At 46.4% G+C, this 19,891-nt stretch overlaps 1 protein-coding gene across 1 annotated transcript in view; it reads left to right on the top strand.

Moving 5' to 3' along the window:
- Positions 1-19,891, top strand: part of SESTD1 (SEC14 and spectrin domain containing 1) — a 228,432-nt gene that overhangs the window by 200,412 nt on the left and 8,129 nt on the right. The window contains exons 16-17 of the mRNA XM_075317402.1: positions 9,213-9,404; positions 19,559-19,680. Coding sequence (XP_075173517.1) covers positions 9,213-9,404; positions 19,559-19,680 — 314 coding nt within the window. The remainder of the gene's footprint in view (positions 1-9,212; positions 9,405-19,558; positions 19,681-19,891) is intronic.

The following is a 19,891-nucleotide window of genomic DNA, read 5'->3' as shown; positions in this document are numbered from 1 at the left end:
GCGGCAGCCGGCCAATAGAAGAGGATGGGCGGAGATGAGCGGGACGTAAACATCCCGCCCACCTCCTTCCTTCCGCATTGCTGGCCGGGAGCAGCGGGACGCAGGTAAGATCTGTTCATCGTTCCCGGGGTGTCACACACTGCGATGTGTGCTACCCCGGGTACGATGAACAACCTGACGTTCAATTCATGAGGAATGAACGACGTGCGTGCGATGAACGTTTTACCGTTCATTCACAATCGCACCTAGCTGTTACACACTACAATGTACCTTACGATGCCGGATGTGCGTCATTTACGACGTGACCCCGCCGACACATCGTAAGATATATTGTAGTGTGTAAAGCGGGCTTAAGACCTTGGTTGCAGCTGTGAATTGACTCCCTGTGACTTCTGCCGCCCGGGGAGCTCTGGCCGACTCGTAGAGTCTCAGACCCTTCTGTGACATCTTAGAGGCTACACTAGTGAAATGTGTACTTCGTTGTTAAATATTCTTTTTTTTCCCTCATCTCCTTTTTGCTTTTGATGTACGTCTGCTGCTCTCACACTAATGGAGTCATCCATGTTTTCTGCTGGTGCTTTGTTTTGCATGTTTTAGCATAATTGTTAGTTTACTTTACCTTGTCTCCTGTGATTTGACCAGGCTACATTCTGAAGGTTTAGCCTTAATTCATGGTATATAAGTTAGGGCTGTGTTAAATTATTTTGCATCATCAGAGATGTGATATGCATTTAAAATAAAAACCATTAGGGCTTTCTTCTGTTAGGACAATCTCCTTTCATATGCTTTTATTATTTTAATAGTGTGATCCATAAAATATTTATTCAAATTATTCATTGAAGGTGTCTTTCTTTTTACAGTCAGGGTTCAGTGTAACAATACCATGTCGATAGCATATATCAGCCGTCAGGGGATGATAAGTAATTCCATCATGTTGGAAGCAACAAGGATTCTGGTGTGGGCAGAAGTCCCTCTGATCTCGGAGCTTTACATTCTCGGGTAGACAATTGGTCGGCCGACTTCTTTAGCCGTCAGCAGATATACCCGAAAGAGTGGACCCTTTTACCCAGAAGTGTTCAGTCAGATTTGTCATTAAGACATTCCAGACTTTGATCCAATGGCTTCCAGGATACATCACAATCTGCCAAGGTTTTTCTCAAAATCTAGGGATCCCCAGTCAGCTGGGGCTGACATTCTGGCAATCTCTTGGTCCCAATTCTCGCTGCCATATCTCTTTCCACCTTTTCCTCTTATTCCCAGGAGTCTCAAGATTATAAGGATAGAGGGGATTTCGGTATTCCTGGTGGCTCTGCATTGGCCTTGCAGGTTCTGGTATTCAGACTTCCTAGGTGATGCTCTGTAGCTTCTCTTAGAGCACCCCAATCTTCTACTTCAAGGTCCCTTCTACCATCAAAATTTATAGCCGCTTGCTTTAATGGCATGGCTGTTGAAGCCACTGTTCTGAGGAGGTCAGGCCTCTCGGAGCCTGTTATTCAGACATGAAAACCTTCTTCATGTTGCATTTACCATCGCACTTGAAACTCTTACTTTCGCTGATGAAGATCTACATTTACTTCTCCAATGTCCTTTTTCTTTACTACACTGCTAACCTTTTTGCAGTCCAGACTAGAAGCAGGGCTTGTGTTTAGTTCGTTTAAAGGCCAGGTTTCCACTCTGGCCATTTTATTCCAAAAGGATTTGGCCATGGAGGCACAAATCAGGACTTTTTTTTTCCAGGGGGTGATGCACATTAAGCCTCCTTATTGACCTCCCCTAGACTCCAGGGATCTTAATCTAGTTTTGGAGGTTCTTCAGTTCTCTCCCTGCAAGCCTATCAGGGAGATCCCAATGCTTCTATTCTCCCAAAAGGTGGCTTTTCTTATAACCATCACCTCCCTTAGGAGGGTTTCTGAATTACCGGCGCTTTCCTGCCGTGCTCTTTGCCTTGTATTTCTTTGTCGCTCTATTGGGAGACCCAGACAATTGGGTGTATAGACTATGCCTCCGGAGGCCGCACAAAGTATTACACTCAAAAGTGTTAAGCCCCTCCCCTTCTGCCTATACACCCCCCGTGCTCCCACGGGCTCCTCAGTTTTATTGCTTTGTGCGAAGGAGGCAGACCTGCACACATAGCTCCACAGATTGGTCAGCAGCAGCTGCTGACCAGGTCGGATGGAAGAAAAGTGGGCCCATATAGGGCCCCCAGCATGCTCCCTTCTCACCCCACTCTTGTCGGCGGTGTTGTTAAGGTTGAGGTATCCATTGCGGGTACGGAGGCTGGAGCCCACATGCTGTTTTCCTTCCCCATCCCCCTCAGGGCTCTGGGCGAAGTGGGATCCTATCGGTCTCCAGGCACTGAGACCGTGCTTCATCCACAACTCCTGTGGAGACTGCTGGATAGGAGCCGGGTACCGTTCAGGGACATGGCCCTGCTACTTGAAGGTACTCTGTATCCCTGTGGGGACCGCGCACGGCAACACCTCAGCTTTGCTGGGTGTGCTAGTGCACCGGGGACCGCGGCGCTGACCGGGTTAAACTGTGCCATTACACACTCAGCGTCGCTGAGTGTGTTTATATGTAGGGGCTACCGCGCTAACCGCCGCTGCCATGGGAAACTTCGGCGCGGCTGGGACTTGTAGTTCGCCGGGGACTTCGGCGCTGGCCGTGCTTTTACGGCGGCCACGCTTATACTCGAGTCCCCGGCTTTCTTGCGGCCTAGTTTCCTTTTCTCCCGCCCCCAGCCCTGACAGGCAGGGGAAGGGCGGGACGCTGCACGGAACGAGCAGCACTGAGGGCTGGAGTATGATTTCCATTCTCCACCTCCCTCACTGTGCACAGTGTGAGCACCAGTTCCCGCACTTTCTCGGCCACGCCCACGGCTCCCTCCTCTCGTCAGGACGCCGCAGCCATTCCTGTCAGCTCCTCCGACGCTGCAGAGAGGGACAAACCCTGGGAGACCCAGACACGGTCTCTGGTGGCCTCACAACCGCTTTAAAGCGGGTGGTAAGCAGCACCTGTTGGTGCTAGCCCCTTGGTGCTGTAGTGTATTGATACATTATTTGTTTATAGTATACTCTTTCACTGTATGAGCACAGTTCATTCTGGCTATATACCCTATTGTGTTAATCAGGGAAAACAATAGCATGGCGCCCACAAAGGCAGGGGTGCCAAAACACAGGCTTATTATGCTGCCTGCGCCGCTTGTACGACCCAGCTGCCGGCAGGTCCCACTGACCCTCATTGTGTGCAATGTTCGGCCCCTGTGGCACTTCTTCAGCCAGAGCCTCTGCTAAGAGGGGCCCAGGGGGAGCCACCTGTTGACACTGTCCAGGTGACGGGGACTGAGTTTGCAAAACTCTCTGAGACTATGGCTAAGATACTAGAAGCCTTGCAGTCCAGGCCGGTATCTCAGCAAAGGGACTCTGTTGAATCATTGTTCCCTGGCCCCCCTCAGTTGGACCAACAATGTCCTCCCGGGGTATCTCATACATCCCAGGCTGAGGGTTCTGACTTAGACCCCAGTCCCAGACCGACTAAGCGGGCTCGCTTAGAATTTCCCTCGACATCATATTGTTCAGGGTCTCAGCGGGGGGAATCTCTGGTTGATGATGCGGACACAGCTGATCAGGATTCTGATCCTGAGGGCGCTCTCAATCTTAATACTCCAGACGGGGACGCCATAGTGAACGATCTTATTGCGTCCATCAATCAAATGCTGGATATTTCTCCCTCAACTCTTCCGGCGGAGGAGTCTGCTTCTCAGCAGGAGAAATTCCGTTTCAGGTTCCCCAAGCGTACACCGAGTATGTTTCTAGACCACTCTGATTTCAGAGAGGCAGTCCAGAATCACCATGCTTGTCCAGATAAGCATTTTTTCTAAGCGCCTTAAGGATACACGTTATCCTTTTCCCCCTGACGTGGTTAAAGGTTGGACTCAGTGTCCCAAAGTGGATCCTCCAATCTCCAGACTGGCGGCTAGATCCATACTTGCAGTGGAAGATGGGGCCTCGCTCAAAGATGCCACTGACAGGCAGATGGAGCTCTGGTTGAAATCCATCTATGAAGCTATCGGAGCTTCTTTTGCCCCAGCATTCGCAGCCGTATGGGCGCTACAAGCTATCTCAGCAGGTCAAGCGCAAATTGAAGCAGCCACATGCACGTCCGCGCCACAAGTGGCATCCATTACCACTCAGACCTCGGCATTTGCGTCTTACGCTATTAATGCTGTCCTGGACTCTGCGAGCCGTACGGCGGTTGCGGCCGCCAATTCGGTGATACTCCGCAGGGCCTTGTGGCTACGGGAATGGAAGGCAGATTCTGCTTCCAAAAAGCGCTTAACCAGTTTGCCAATTTCTGGCGACAGGCTGTTTGGCGAGTGTTTTGGATGAAATCATCAAACAATCCAAGGGAAAGGATACATCCTTACCCCAGCCCAAACAGAACATACCCCAACAGAGGAGAGGGCAGTCGAGGTTTCGGTCCTTTCGGGCCGAGGGCAGGTCCCAATTTTCCTCGTCCAAAAGGTCTCAGAAAGAACAAAGGAACTCTGAGGCATGGCGGTCTAAGTCACGTCCTAAAAAGACCACCGGAGGCGCCGCTAACAAAGCGGCTTCCTCATGACTTTCGACCTCCTCTAGCAGCATCCTCGGTCGGTGGCAGGCTCTCCCGCTTTTGCGACACCTGGCTGCCACAAATAAAAGACCGCTGGGTGAGAGACATTCTGTCTCACGGTTACAAGATAGAGTTCACCTCTCGTCCCCCGACTCGATTCTTCAGGTCATCCCCGCCTCCCGAGCGAGCCGAGGCTCTTCTGCAGGCGCTGCGCACTCTGAAGGTAGAAGGAGTGGTGATCCCTGTTCCTCTCCAGCAACAGAGCCACGGTTTTTACTCCAACTTGTTTGTAGTCCCAAAGAAGGACGGGTCTTTCCGCCCGGTCCTGGACCTGAAACTGCTCAACAAACACGTAAAAGCTAGACGGTTCAGGATGGAATCACTCCGCTCCGTCATCGCTTCAATGTCCCAAGGAGATTTCCTTGCATCGATCGATTTCAAAGATGCTTATCTCCACGTACCGATTGCTCCAGAACACCAGCGCTTCTTGCGCTTCGCCATAGGAAACGAACAACTGCAATTCGTGGCACTGCCGTTCGGCCTGGCAACAGCCCCACGGGTTTTTACCAAGGTTATGGCTACTGTAGTAGCGGTCCTCCACTCTCAGGGTCACTCGGTGATCCCGTACTTGGCCGATCTGCTAATCAAGGCACCTCTCAAGAGGCATGCCAACACAGCCTCGACGCTACCCTGGAGACTCTCCAGGGTTTCGGGTGGATCATCAATTTTCCAAAGTCACATCTGACACCGGCCCAATCACTGACATACCTTGGCATGGAGTTTCATACCCTCTCAGCGATAGTGAAGCTTCCGCTGATCAAGCAGCAGTCACTACAGAAAGGGGTACAATCTCTCCTTCAAGGCCAGTCACACCCCTTGAGGCGCTTCATGCACTTCCTGGGGAAGATGGTGGCAGCTATGGAGGCAGTCCCTTACGCGCAGTTTCACCTGCGTCCCCTTCAATGGGACATCCTACGCAAATGGGACAGGTAGGCGACGTCCCTCGACAGGACCGTCTCCCTCTCTCAGGCGACCAAAGCTTCCCTTCGGTGGTGGCTTTTTCCCACTTCATTATCGAAGGGGAAATCCTTCCTACCCCCATCCTGGGAAGTAGTCACGACGGACGCGAGTCTGTCAGGGTGGGGAGCGGTTTTTCTCCACCACAGGGCTCAGGGTACGTGGACCCAGCAAGAGTCCTCGCTTCAGATCAATGTTCTGGAAATACGGGCAGTGTATCTTGCACTGAAAGCGTTCCAGCAGTGGCTGGGAGGCAAGCAGGTCCGAATTCGGTCGGACAATTCCACAGCGGTGGCATACATCAACCACCAAGGCGGCACACGCAGCCGGCAAGCCTTCCAGGAAGTCCGGCGGATTTTGATGTGGGTGGAAGCCACGGCCTCCACCATATCCGCAGTTCACATCCCAGGCGTGGAAAACTGGGAAGCAGATTATCTCAGTCGCCAGGGCATGGACGCAGGGGAATGGTCCCTTCACCCGGACGTGTTTCAGGAGATCTGTTGCCACTGGGGGGTGCCGGACGTCGACCTCATGGCGTCCCGGCACAACAACAAGGTACCAATGTTCATGGCACGGTCTCAAGATCCCAGAGCTATGGCGGCAGACGCCTTAGTTCAGGATTGGTCGCAGTTTCAGCTCCCTTATGTGTTTCCTCCGCTGGCATTGTTGCCCAGAGTGTTACGCAAGATCAGGGCCGACTGCCGCCGCGCCATCCTCGTCGCTCCAGACTGGCCGAGGAGGTCGTGGTACCCGGATCTGTGGCATCTCACGGTCGGCCAACCGTGGGCACTACCAGACCGAACAGACTTGCTATCTCAAGGGCCGTTTTTTCATCTGAATTCTGCGGCCCTCAACCTGACTGTGTGGCCATTGAGTCCTGGATCCTAGCGTCTCCAGGGTTATCTCAAGACGTCATTGCCACTATGAGACAGGCTAGGAAACCAACGTCCGCCAAGATCTATCACAGGACGTGGAAAATTTTTCTGTCGTGGTGCTCTGCTCAGGGTTTTTCTCCCTGGCCATTTGCATTACCTACTTTTCTGTCCTTCCTTCAATCTGGACTGGAAAAGGGTTTGTCGCTCGGCTCCCTTAAGGGACAAGTCTCAGCGCTCTCTGTGTTTTTCCAGAAGCGCCTAGCCAGACTTCCACAGGTACGCACGTTCCTGCAGGGGGTTTGTCACATAGTTCCACCTTACAAGCGGCCGTTAGAACCCTGGGATCTAAACAGGGTGCTGATGGTTCTTCAGAAACCACCATTCGAGCCAATGAGAGATATTTCCCTCTCACGACTTTCGCAGAAAGTGGTTTTTCTAGTAGCAGTCACTTCCCTTCGGAGAGTGTCTGAGCTAGCAGCGTTGTCGTGCCAAGCCCCTTTCCTGGTGTTTCACCAGGACAAGGTGGTTCTACGTCCGGTTCCGGAATTCCTCCCTAAGGTGGTATCCCCCTTTCATCTCAATCAGGATATCTCCTTACCTTCTTTTTATCCTCATCCAGTTCACCAATGTGAAAAGGATTTGCACTTGTTAGATTTGGTGAGAGCACTCAGACTCTACATTTCTCCTACGGCGCCCCTGCGCCGCTCGGATGCACTCTTTGTCCTTGTCGCTGGCCAGCGTAAAGGGTCACAGGCTTCCAAATCAACCCTGGCTCGGTGGATCAAGGAGCCAATTATCGAAGCTTACCGTTCGGCTGGGCTTCCGGTTCCCTCAGGGCTGAAGGCCCATTCTACCAGAGCCGTGGGCGCGTCCTGGGCTTTGAGGCACCAGGCTACGGCTCAGCAGGTGTGTCAGGCGGCTACCTGGTCGAGCCTGCACACTTTCACGAAGCACTATCAGGTGCATACCTATGCTTCGGCGGATGCCAGCCTAGGTAGACGAGTCCATCAGGCGGCGGTTGCCCACCTGTAGGAAAGGGCCGTTTTACGGCTCTCTTACGAGGTATTATTTTACCCACCCAGGGACTGCTTTTGGACGTCCCAATTGTCTGGGTCTCCCAATAGAGCGACAAAGAAGAAGGGAATTTTGTTTACTTACCGTAAATTCCTTTTCTTCTAGCTCTAATTGGGAGACCCAGCACCCGCCCCTGTTTTTTTGTGTACACATGTTGTTCATGTTGAATGGTTTCAGTTCTCCGATATTCCTTCGGATTGAAGTTACTTTAAACCAGTTTTTAATTCTTTTTCCTCCTTCTTGCTTTTGCACCAAAACTGAGGAGCCCGTGGGAGCACGGGGGGTGTATAGGCAGAAGGGGAGGGGCTTAACACTTTTGAGTGTAATACTTTGTGCGGCCTCCGGAGGCATAGCCTATACACCCAATTGTCTGGGTCTCCCAATTAGAGCTAGAAGAAAAGGAATTTACGGTAAGTAAACAAAATTCCCTTCTTTATCAAGATAAGGTTGTATTAAGGCTGGTTCTGACTTCCCTCCCCAAGGTTGTTTCTGCTTTTCACCTTAATGTGGACATTTTCTTACTTTCTTTTTTTTCCCGCTCTATCTCATCCAATGGCAAAGGCACTGCGTGGTCTAGATGTGGAGAGGACTGTTGGGTATTATTTGTTGGTTACTGCCCTCTTTAGGAGGTCCACTTCCTTTTTGTCCTGCCAATTGGGCCATGCAGGGGTTAGGCCACTTCTAAGACGACTATCTCTCTGGATCAAAACAACTATTGTTCAGGCTTATAAATTGAAGAACGTTTAGTGTCAAAGCGCATTCTACGTTGGGGGCTTCTTAGACGATTCATCATTAGGCCTCGGCCATGCAACTCTGTAAAGCATCTACCTGGGCATCAGTACATACTTTTTCAGAATTTTGCAGGGTCCATACCTTTGCTTCGGGTGGTGCAAGTTTTCCACAGGGATATTTTACATCTGGTGGTTACTCAGGCTTCCCTTTGAGCTTCACCAGTAAGTTCCGTGATTTCAAGAAAATATTTATCTTTTTGTTTTTGTCCCTCACCCCCCAGGGACAGCTTTAGGGTGCCCCAGGTTTCTCTGTCCCTTAATGAAGTGACCGAGAAAAGTAGATTTTTGGTACTCACTGTAAAATCTGTTTCTCTTTAGTCTTCATTGGGTGGACACAGCTTCCCTCCCTGTTGCCCTGTTTCGTGTGTTTTTAGGTTGTTTTCTTTTCCTTTAACTTTTTTTTTATTTTTTGCTATAACTGCTTTTTCACTAAACTGAAAAAGTCAGCAATCAGCAGCCAATATATAGTCTGTTGGGAGGGGCTAATTTTTTTATTCTGTGTAATATCATTGTCAGCCTCCAGGTGGCAGCAGAGTATCCCAGAGTTTTGTGTTCTCCAATGAAGACTAAAGAGAAATAGATTTTATGGTGAGTACCATAAATCTGCAGTTCTTTAGGATATAACCTACTCTACTGTTTTATCCCAGAAATTATTTTTATGGTTAAAATGTTTAGTAAAGACACTGTATTGTTACTATCAAGTCTTAAAGGTATTTATCATGTGCTTTGTCTGCTCGGAACCTAACCCCTGGAACTGGGCGGATTCCGTGACCCCTTTTTATTTCAGCCATGACAACAAATAATTGCTTTGTTCCCTGCTTCTTTTTTTTTTTCTCCTCTGCAGAGCACATATGATTATGGCCGCCAGTTACTCCAAGCCACAGTTGTATTATGTCAGTCTCTGAGATGTACGTCGAGGTCATCGGGGGACACGCTTCCCAAATTAAACAGAGTGTGGAAACAGTTTACGATAACCTCAGAAGAGAGGGTTCACCGGCTGGAAATGGCTCTTGCTTTTCACTCAAACGCCGAAAAGGTTAGACCTATTTGCATATGACCTGCGCCGAGGAGTCCTATTCATCTAAAGGTCACTTGTACTTTCTAAAGCATTTTCCTGTATTGCTCCGTTAGTACCATACAACTTGGGTTGTTTTATTGTTTTTTGTTCTATTTTTTGTCTTTTGAAATTGATTTAGGTTAATTTTTAACTTAAGCTTCAGATATTATTAAAGCCGTGGCTTTTTTTTCCCCCAACTGATATGTAATACTTCTAAATACATGGCAGCTCAAGTTGGTTAAAGGGAATCTGTCAGCAGGTTTTTGCTATGTACAGTGCCTACAAGTAGTATTCAACCCCCTGCAGATTTAGCAGGTTTACACATTCGGAATTAACTTGGCATTGTGACATTTGGACTGTAGATCAGCCTGGAAGTGTGAAATGCACTGCAGCAAAAAAGAATGTTATTTCTTTTTTTTTAAATTGTGAAAAGTTTATTCAGAGGGTCATTTATTATTCAACCCCTCAAACCACCAGAATTCTGGTTGGTTCCCCTAAAGTATTAAGAAGTATTTCAGGCACAAAGAACAATGAGCTTCACATGTTTGGATTAATTATCTCTTTTTTCCAGCCTTTTCTGACTAATTAAGACCCTCCCCAAACTTGTGAACAGCACTCACACATGGTCAACATGGGAAAGGCAAAGGAGCATTCCAAGGCCATCAGAGACAAGATCGTGGAGGGTCACAAGGCTGGCAAGGGGTACAAAACCCTTTCCAAGGAGTTGGGCCTACCTGTCTCCACTGTTGGGAGCATCATCCGGAAGTGGAAGGCTTATGGAACTACTGTTAGCCTTCCACGGCCTGGACAGCCTTTGAAAGTTTCCACCCGTGCCGAGGCCAGGCTTGTCCGAAGAGCCAAGGCTAACCCAAGGACAACAAGGAAGGAGCTCCGGGAAGATCTCATGGCAGTGGGGACATTGGTTTCAGTCAATACCATAAGTAACGTACTCCACCGCAATGGTCTCCGTTCCAGACGAGCCCGTAAGGTACCTTTTACTTTCAAAGCGTCATGTCAAGGCTCGTCTACAGTTTGCTCATGATCACTTGGAGGACTCTGAGACAGACTGGTTCAAGGTTCTCTGGTCTGATGAGACCAAGATCGAGATCTTTGGTGCCAACCACACACGTGACGTTTGGAGACTGGATGGCACTGCATACGACCCCAAGAATACCATCCCTACAGTCAAGCATGGTGGTGGCAGCATCATGCTGTGGGGCTGTTTCTCAGCCAAGGGGCCTGGCCATCTGATCCGCATCCATGGGAAGATGGATAGCACGGCCTACCTGGAGATTTTGGCCAAGAACCTCCGCTCCTCCATCAAGGATCTTAAGATGGGTCGTCATTTCATCTTCCAACAAGACAACGACCCAAAGCACACAGCCAAGAAAACCAAGGCCTGGTTCAAGAGGGAAAAAATCAAGGTGTTGCAGTGGCCTAGTCAGTCTCCTGACCTTAACCCAATTGATAACTTATGGAAGGAGCTCAAGATTAAAGTCCACATGAGACACCCAAAGAACCTAGATAACTTGGAGAAGATCTGCATGGAGGAGTGGGCCAAGATAACTCCAGAGACCTGTGCCGGCCTGATCAGGTCTTATAAAAGACGATTATTAGCTGTAATTGCAAACAAGGGTTATTCCACAAAATATTAAACCTAGGGGTTGAATAATAATTGACCCACACTTTTATGTTGAAAATTTATTAAAATTTAACTGAGCAACATAACTTGTTGGTTTGTAAGATTTATGCATCTGTTAATAAATCCTGCTCTTGTTTTGAAGTTTGCAGGCTCTAACTTATTTGCATCTTATCAAACCTGCTAAATCTGCAGGGGGTTGAATACTACTTGTAGGCACTGTAGCTTAAAACCACATACTGCAAGGGTTTACACAGAGAATTCAGGGATGCTTGTATTGTCAAGATCTGATTTGTTGTTTATTTGCTATGTTTGCTTAAGCAGCAGGACACAAGCTTGTTGTTGTTGTTGCTCGGACTACAGTGTCACCAGTTTGACGGTCCGGCATTCCCCCTCCTTTGTGGACACCTCACTGTCAATTATGAACAAAATGCTCCGTAACACAATACAATGGGTATTGTGGTTATAGATTCTACCGAATCTCCACATATAGCACAAACTCAAGAACATTATAATTAGAGAGATGCAGAGAGTTTTTTAAAGTGCAAAAACTGTACAACAGTTTATTAGAGACACAGGGTGGACATCCATGTTCAATAAAAACATATTAAAATACCAGGATCAGGCCCCCCATAAATGTCAATGGTGATCCATAATGTAACTTATTATATAAATAGTAGCAGAATGATTGAAATCACATATAGTAAAAAGCCCCATATTGGAGTATACACATGCTAAACATAGCATCACAGGATCCCGTTATACAAATTCAATGGCAAATGCAAGGGTTAAATAACATATCTACCATAAATATTGGTGGATTAAATGGGAAAGCAAGATCACTGGAAAGACCTCAAGAAGATCGCCCAACGTACGTTTCAATTTTTTTGGTAAAATTCTTCATCAGGGGCATGATCCTGGTATTTTAATATGTTTTTATTAAACATGGATGTCCACCCTGTGTCTCTAATAAACTGTTGTTGTACAGTTTTTGCACTTTTAAAAACGCTCTGCCTCTCTCTAATTATCATGGTATCATAGTATCATAGTTTTTAAGGTTGAAGGGAGACTCTAAGTCCATCTAGTTCAACCCGTAGCCTAACATGTTGATCCAGAGGAAGGCAAAAAAACCCCAATGTGGCAAACAAGTTCCAATGGGGAAAAAATTTCCTTCCTGACTCCACATCTGGCAATCAGATTAGTTCCCTGGATCAATACCCTGTCATAAAATCTAATATACATACCTGGTAATATTAAATTTTCAAGAAAGGCGTCCAGGCTCTGCTTAAATGTTAGTAGTGAATCACTCATTACAACACCATGCGGCAGAGAGTTCCATAGTCTCACTGCTCGTACAGTAAAGAATCCTCGTCTGTGATTATGATTAAACCTTCTTTCCTCAAGACGTAGCGGATGCCCCCGTGTTCCAGTCGCAGGCCTAGGTGTAAAAAGATCTTTGGAAAGGTCTCTGTACTGTCCCCTCATATCTTTATACATTGTGATTAGATCCCCCCTAAGCCTTCGTTTTTCCAGACTAAATAACCCCAAGTTTAATAACCTGTCTTGGTATTGCAGCCCACCCATTCCTCTAATAATCTTGGTGGCTCTTCTCTACACCCTCTCCAGTTCAGCTATGTCCTTCTTATATATCGGTGACCAGAATTGTACACAGTATTCTAAGTGCGGTCGCACTAGTGACTTGTACAGAGGTAGAACTATATTTTTTTCATGAACACTTACACCTCTTTTAATACATCCCATTATTTTATTAGCCCTGGCAGCAGTTGCCTGACACTGTCCACTAAAGTGAAGTTTACCATCCACCCATACACCCAAGTCTTTTTCTGTGTCTGTTTTACCCAGTGTTCTACAATTGAGTACATAATTATACATTTTATTTCCTCTACCCAAGTGCATGACCTTACATTTATCTACATTAAACTTCAATTGCCACTTCTCAGCCCAATCCTCCAATTTACATAAATCTCCCTGTAATATAAAATTATCCTCCTCTGTATTGATTACCCTGCAGAGTTTAGTATCATCTGCAAATATTGAAATTCTACTCCGCATGCCCCCAAAAAGGTCATTTATAAATATGTTGAAAAGAAGCGGGCCCAATACTGACGCCTGTGGTACCCCACTATGAACTGAGACCCAGTCCGAGTACGTACCATTAATAACCACCCTTTGTTTCCTATCACTGAGCCAGTTTTTAACCCAGTTACACATATTTTCCCCTATCCCCATTATTCTCATTTTATGTACCAACCTTTTGTGTGGCACCGTATCAAAAGCTTTTGAAAAGTCCATATACACAACATCCACTGCATTTCCCTGGTCCAGGCTTGAACTTACCTCTTCATAGAAGCTGATCAAATTAGTTTGACAGGATCGATCCCTCATAAACCCATGTTGATACTCTGTCATAAGGTTATTTTTCTTGAGATACTCCAGTATAGCATCTCTCAAGAAACCCTCAAGGATTTTACCAACCGTAGAGGTTAAACTTACCGGCCTATAATTTCCCGGCTCAGTTTTTGTCCCCTTTTTGAATATTGGCACCACATTTGCTATGCGCCAGTCCTGCGGTACCGACCCTGTTATTAAGGAATCTGAGAAGATTAAAAATAATGGTCTATCTATCACAGAACTCAATTCCTGTAGTACTCTGGGGTGTATGCCATCCGGGCCCGGAGATTTGTCAACCTTAGTGATTTCGAGGCGGCGGCGTACTTCCTGCTGGGTTAAGCAGGTAATATTCAAGGGTGAATTTATGGTATCACTGGTCATGTCATCTGCCATGGCATTTTCTTGTATAGAAAAACGTAGAAAAAAAGTCATTCAGCAGGTTGGCTTTACCCTCATCCCCTTCCACCATTTCACCAAGACTATTTTTAAGGGGGCCAACACTATCGCTTTTCAGTTTTTTACTGTTTATGTAGTTAAAGAATATTTTAGGATTATTTTTACATTCTCTCGCAATGAGTCTCTCTGTCTCAAACTTAGCTAACTTAATTTGCTTTTTACATATTTTATTTAATTTTCTATAATTATATAATGCCTCATCACTACCTACCCTCTTTAATTCTTTTAAGGCTTTCTGTTTTTCTTTTATTGCTTCCCTTACAGCTCTATTTAGCCATAGGGGTTTCCTCCTATTTCTAGCATGTTTGTTCCCATAGGGTATATTTTCTGCACAAGCCCTATTCAGGATGCTCATAAAAGTCTCCCATTTGCTTTGTGTACTTTTATTACTTAGTACATCATCCCAGTTTATTGCACTAAGATCATCTCTCAACCGTTTAAAATTTGCTTTCCTGAAGTTTAGTGTCCTTGTAGCCCCTCTACTAGACATCTTACTAAAGAATACATGAAAACTTATTATTTTGTGATCACTATTCCCCAAGTAACCCCCAACTTGTATATTTGATATGCGGTCTGGCCTATTGGTTAGTACAAGGTCTAGTAGTGCTCCCCCTCTTGTGGGGTCCTGTACCATTTGTGAAAGGTAATTATCTTTCATTGTTATCAAAAATCTATTTCCTTTGCTGGAACTGCAAGTTTCTGTTCCCCAATTTATATCAGGATAGTTAAAGTCCCCCATAATAATTACCTCTCTGAGACTCGCTGCTTTATCAATTTGCTTTATGAGGAGATTCTCTACCTCTTCCATAATATTCGGCGTCTTATAACACACCCCTATCAGTATTTTATTATTCATTCTCCCCCCCCCTTATCTCCACCCATAGGGACTCTACATTCTCAGTACCCTCACATATGTTGTCACGCAGGATGGGTTTTAAGGATGATTTTACATATAGACACACACCTCCCCCTCGCTTATTTGTACGGTCATTCCTGAATAGGCTATAACCCTGTAAATTAACAGCCCAGTCATAGCTCTCATCCAGCCATGTCTCTGATATCCCCACTATATCATAATTTTCTTCCAACAATATTAATTCTAATTCCTCCACCTTATTTGTGAGGCTTCGGGCATTAGTGTACATGCACGTTACGTATGACTCTGTACCTGTATTCCTGCTTACTGTATTAACTGTCCTAACCCTTCCCCCCGTACCACCCCCAATTTCATTACTTGTGCCCTGGTCACTATCTGCACTACATTCCCCTTCTATAAAGTGAATACCCTCACCCCCCATTCCTAGTTTAAACACTCCTCCAACCTTCTAGCCATTTTCTGTCCCAGCAGAGCTGCACCCTCCCCATTAAGATGCAGCCCATCCCTAGCATAGAATCTGTAGCCAACTGAAAAGTCGGCCCAATTCTCTAGGAACCCAAAACCCTCTTTCCTACACCAATTCCTGAGCCACCTGTTAACCTCCCTGATCTCTCTTTGCCTCTCTGGTGTGGCTCGTAGCACAGGTAGTATTTCCGAAAATACCACCTTTGAGGTCCATGCTTTAAGCTTACAACCTAATTCCCTGAAATCATCTTTAAGGACCTTCCACCTACCTCTAACTTTGTCATTTGTGCCAATGTCTACAATGACCGCTGGGTCCTCCCCAGCCCCTCCCAGTAATCTGTCAACCCGATCAGCGATGTGCCGAACTCGAGCGCCAGGAAGACAACACACTGTTCGGCGATCCCTGTCTTTGTGACAGATTGCCCTATCTGTCCCCCTAATAATTGAGTCCCCCACTACCAGTACCTGTCTTGCCTGCCCTGCACTCCTATTCCCCCCCTTACTGGAGCAGACACTCCTCTGGCGTTCAGAGGTCATGCCTTGCTGCAGCAATGCTACCCCTGTAATGACACCCCCCTCATCTGCCAAGTTTGCAAACCTATTGGGGTGTGTCAGTTCAGGACTAGCCTTCCTAGCACTTTTCCCTTTACCCCCCTTTCTGTCACCCAGCTACCTACCTCACCGTCCTGCCGCTCCCTACTACGATCCTCCCCCACATCTGACCCAGCAAGCTGCTGCTCAGTGAGCAGCACACTCCTTTCCATACTGCTAATGCATCTCAGAGTTGCCAGCTGCTCATTTAGATCCAGTACCTGGGCTTCCAAATGTGCAACTTGCGCACATCTCGAACAACAGTATGCACCCTCGAACGGCTTTTCAAGGACTGCATACATGAGACAAGATGTACACTGGATCGCATTAGCAATAGTGGAGCACATTTTCCAATGGGGATAGCACTAAACAAATGTTAAGTAATTAAACAACTAAATACAAACAATTCTACTCACACTTACTTTTGCTCACACATTGCTCAGTCTAACAAATTAGTATACCAATGGGAATGTTCAAAATCTGATTAACAAGTGTGCATTACAATCCCTTTAAAACATTATTTTTATTAATTAAATATTAAAATCGTCCAGGTGAAAAAACTCCAAAAAATAATAAATAAAAGGGGAGCTATTAAGGGTCAGGTGCAACCATATATTCTGAAGTTTACACAGGCAAATATAAAGATAGAAAAGCCAATCCAAAATTTATTTATACTAAAGTGACCCTAATATGTCACTATATCTGGCTCTGCCTGACAACGGAGGGTATGACGCCCTAACGTAGCTGGGCGCCCCCGTTCCTCGACGGCTGACCCTCACTCACCCTACTCGACCCTACCAAAGGATGATAGTATCTGTACCAAATACTCTCACCAACATAGTATATAATACTCCATTTTGATAAAAGGAGTACCTCAATTATCAATTCTATAGGCACATGGAGGGGAACAACTATAAACGGGTACAGCAATAAGTTATGATATCTGCAGGGGCAGATCAAATGACCAGGTCTGTCCAAATTTAGTAATGTTAAAGTGACCCTAATGTGTCACTTTACCTGGCCCTGCCTGGCAACGGAGGGTATGACGCCCTAACTTAGCTGAGCGCCCCCGTTCCTCGACGGCTGTCCCTCACTCACCCTAGTTGACCCTACCAATATAGGGATGGTATCTGTGCCTAATAATCTCAGTAATGGACACTAAATGTAATACTCCACAGAGAGTCCAATTAGAGGATAAATACCTCAATACACAATTTTACAGGTACAGTACAAAAACAAGGACATCTGCTGCCACAATCAGCCTACAGCATGTCTATCAGTATACAATGGGGACAAGATGTACTTCCCTCAATTAGATGCTGTTTACATGGCCTCAACGCGTTTCCCCGCCCGTCATCGGATCATCAGGAAGCCCACGGGTGATGATAAAAGATATACATCCCAGCATCATGTATGGTAGTGGCCAGCGCCATTGAATCATGGATTTAAATAAGCCAGACCTTGAAACTCTAGAGGTCCACTATGGAGAATTAACATACCAGGCTACCGTCCTCAGGTCATCACTGCGCATGTCCATTTTCACCAGACACTAGAGCACATAATCCCCCTAAAGAGCACTACTGCACATGTCTCTGACGCTGCCGCTCTGGCCGCCAATCAGCCATCAGTATCGTCATTACTGAGGAAGGGGCTCATCAAGGAGTCCCTAACAGCCAATCGCTGCGAGGTATCCCCGTCACATGGGACAGAAAACCTCATACTCCCGATGTAAGCCCATACATTCCTGCACAATGACAGTCTCTGATGCTACAGCTCTATCGGCCAATCAGCCGGCTGTTTCACCGTTGCTAAGGAGCGTCCCGCCCATATTCATGACGCTCCTCCCTAACAACCTATCAGAAAACATATCGCCGTCACATGGGACTGAATACCCCATGTAGCTGATGTAAGGCCATACATTCTAGCACAGAGAAAGGCTTGCCCAGCGTCCAAGTATAGAACAGCGTCATCACAGTGGAGGAGAGCAAATCCTCCCCCCCTGGTTAACCATATCACGCCTGTTCATAGGCAGCATCAAATCCTGTCACAGATAAAACTCCACAAGTATAGCAGTACTCAATCCATAAACAAATCGCTCCTATCAGGACATAACATTCCTGCTTATGATAAAGTGTCCCAGAAAATACCTGGTAAACCAAGGGGATATATTTTATACAAGGTGCAAAACCGGCACCCATTAACCCCTATATGAACATGCAGTATAACCCCAGAATATATCTGGTATGATTGTACATTGGTTTATTATTTATAAACCTCTCCATTTTATAACAGGGACTATTCAATTATGTAAAGGGGGAACAGAAAAATGATTATGGGGTCTGTCCCAACAATTAAGCCAAGGACCAAGTAGCAGCCCCTAGAGGTAAATCACCATACAAATGTAGGTGACCTCTCCACGATATAATAACCTTATGGATGATAATTGATATTTACCTTGGGCCGCTAAAGTACCCACAAATGGGACACCATCCATGTCCACAATATATCCGTCCCCCCCCCCCGTTAACGTTAATCATATAAGGGTCAGGCTCCATTAACCCCTAGACGTAAACTTAGATATCTCACGCCCCCGCGTGGAAAACAGGCCCCATTTTCGGGCCGATAAGGGTCCTAACTGACCAGTACCCCAATATCCAATACTCTGAGCTACAAAAGTAAGGTCCCCTAAGCAATAAATGGTGTATAGTTCAGTCTTTCATTAAGGCCATTAGGGGTCTGGGATTTGAGACGATAGATCCATTGGCACTCCTTACGTAAAATTCTATTGTCCCAATCCCCACCCCTCAGATTCCGTCTTACAACCTCAAGAACACAGAAGCGAATCGATTTGGGGTCACCCTGATGGTGCTCCCAGACGTGCCTGGCGATAGGAGTATCTCTTTTATGCCTGACGTCTCCCACGTGTTCCCCTATTCGCCTCCTCAATTCCCTGGTTGTTTTTCCCACATAATCACGTGGGCAACTGCAACTTGCCAGATAGACCAAACCCTCACTCTTACAGTTAGCAAAGTCCCTCATATAGTACCGTCGACCTGTATTGGCACACATTGCTCACTCACGCTCACAATGAAGAAGACAGGCTAAAATTCTAGCGGCGCGCGATTTTCAGAGTCTTCCTTCCGGCTGTAACGGCCAAAACCGGGTTCTCCTTGAGCTCGCGGTGACTCTTCACTTATCCCAGAAGGCACTGGGAATATGCAAATTATCCTCGCAAGACTCCTTCCCTGGCTTTCATTATAACCTCACTGTCAATGTACAATCTCTACAGAGAGCCTGATGTGGGCGAATGCAGCTCTGTCAGCTCTGGTACATGGCTAAATGTACAAATTCTGATTGCGGCAGAACGGCTGCAGCCAGTAATGTAAGTGATACATTTTTGGATTCAGGATCTCTTTGCCTACATTATGCTGCTCTCAGATGATGTAGCAAAAACCTGCTGACAGATTCCCTTTAACTATTGAGTCCCCTCCTGTCTATATGAATGGGAATTATGCAGTAACACATTTCCCCTGCAGAGGTCACTGCAGGATAAATGAGTGGCTGCATAGAGCTTAGAGGAGCTAAACAGATCGATCTGCAGATCACTGGTGGAACTTTAGTCCCCGCCAGCCCCCCCCCCCCAAAAAAAAGTGATTGTATCTGATCTACTGTACATCTTCCAATGTTTTGCAGATATTACAAGAAAGCCCGGACCTTCCTGAATCTGTGTTGGATTTTGAACAGATTGAAGAAGTTGAGGGAGTTGGGAAATCTCTGCTGGACAGACTAACCGTGCCTGTAATTTACCCTGATGGGTAGGTCCTATGTGTCTACAGTGTTTGTACAGTGTGTGTCTGTTATGTCTGTGGTGCTGCTGGATCCTCTCCTCTGATTTTGATATTTAGTAAACTTGGAAAAAATGGTTTATTTTTCTTTTTTTAATTCAAATCGACTTTATATTTATTTATTTTATTTTTTTTACTTTTCTGTCCAGTGTTTTTTGAGTTCAGTTCTTATTTCGACAGA

Source organism: Anomaloglossus baeobatrachus, chromosome 7 (assembly GCF_048569485.1).
Source record: "Anomaloglossus baeobatrachus isolate aAnoBae1 chromosome 7, aAnoBae1.hap1, whole genome shotgun sequence".
NCBI lineage: Eukaryota > Metazoa > Chordata > Amphibia > Anura > Aromobatidae > Anomaloglossus > Anomaloglossus baeobatrachus.
The sequence above is the reverse complement of the archived record's forward strand: the minus strand, read 5'-3'. Positions and strand labels throughout refer to the sequence as shown.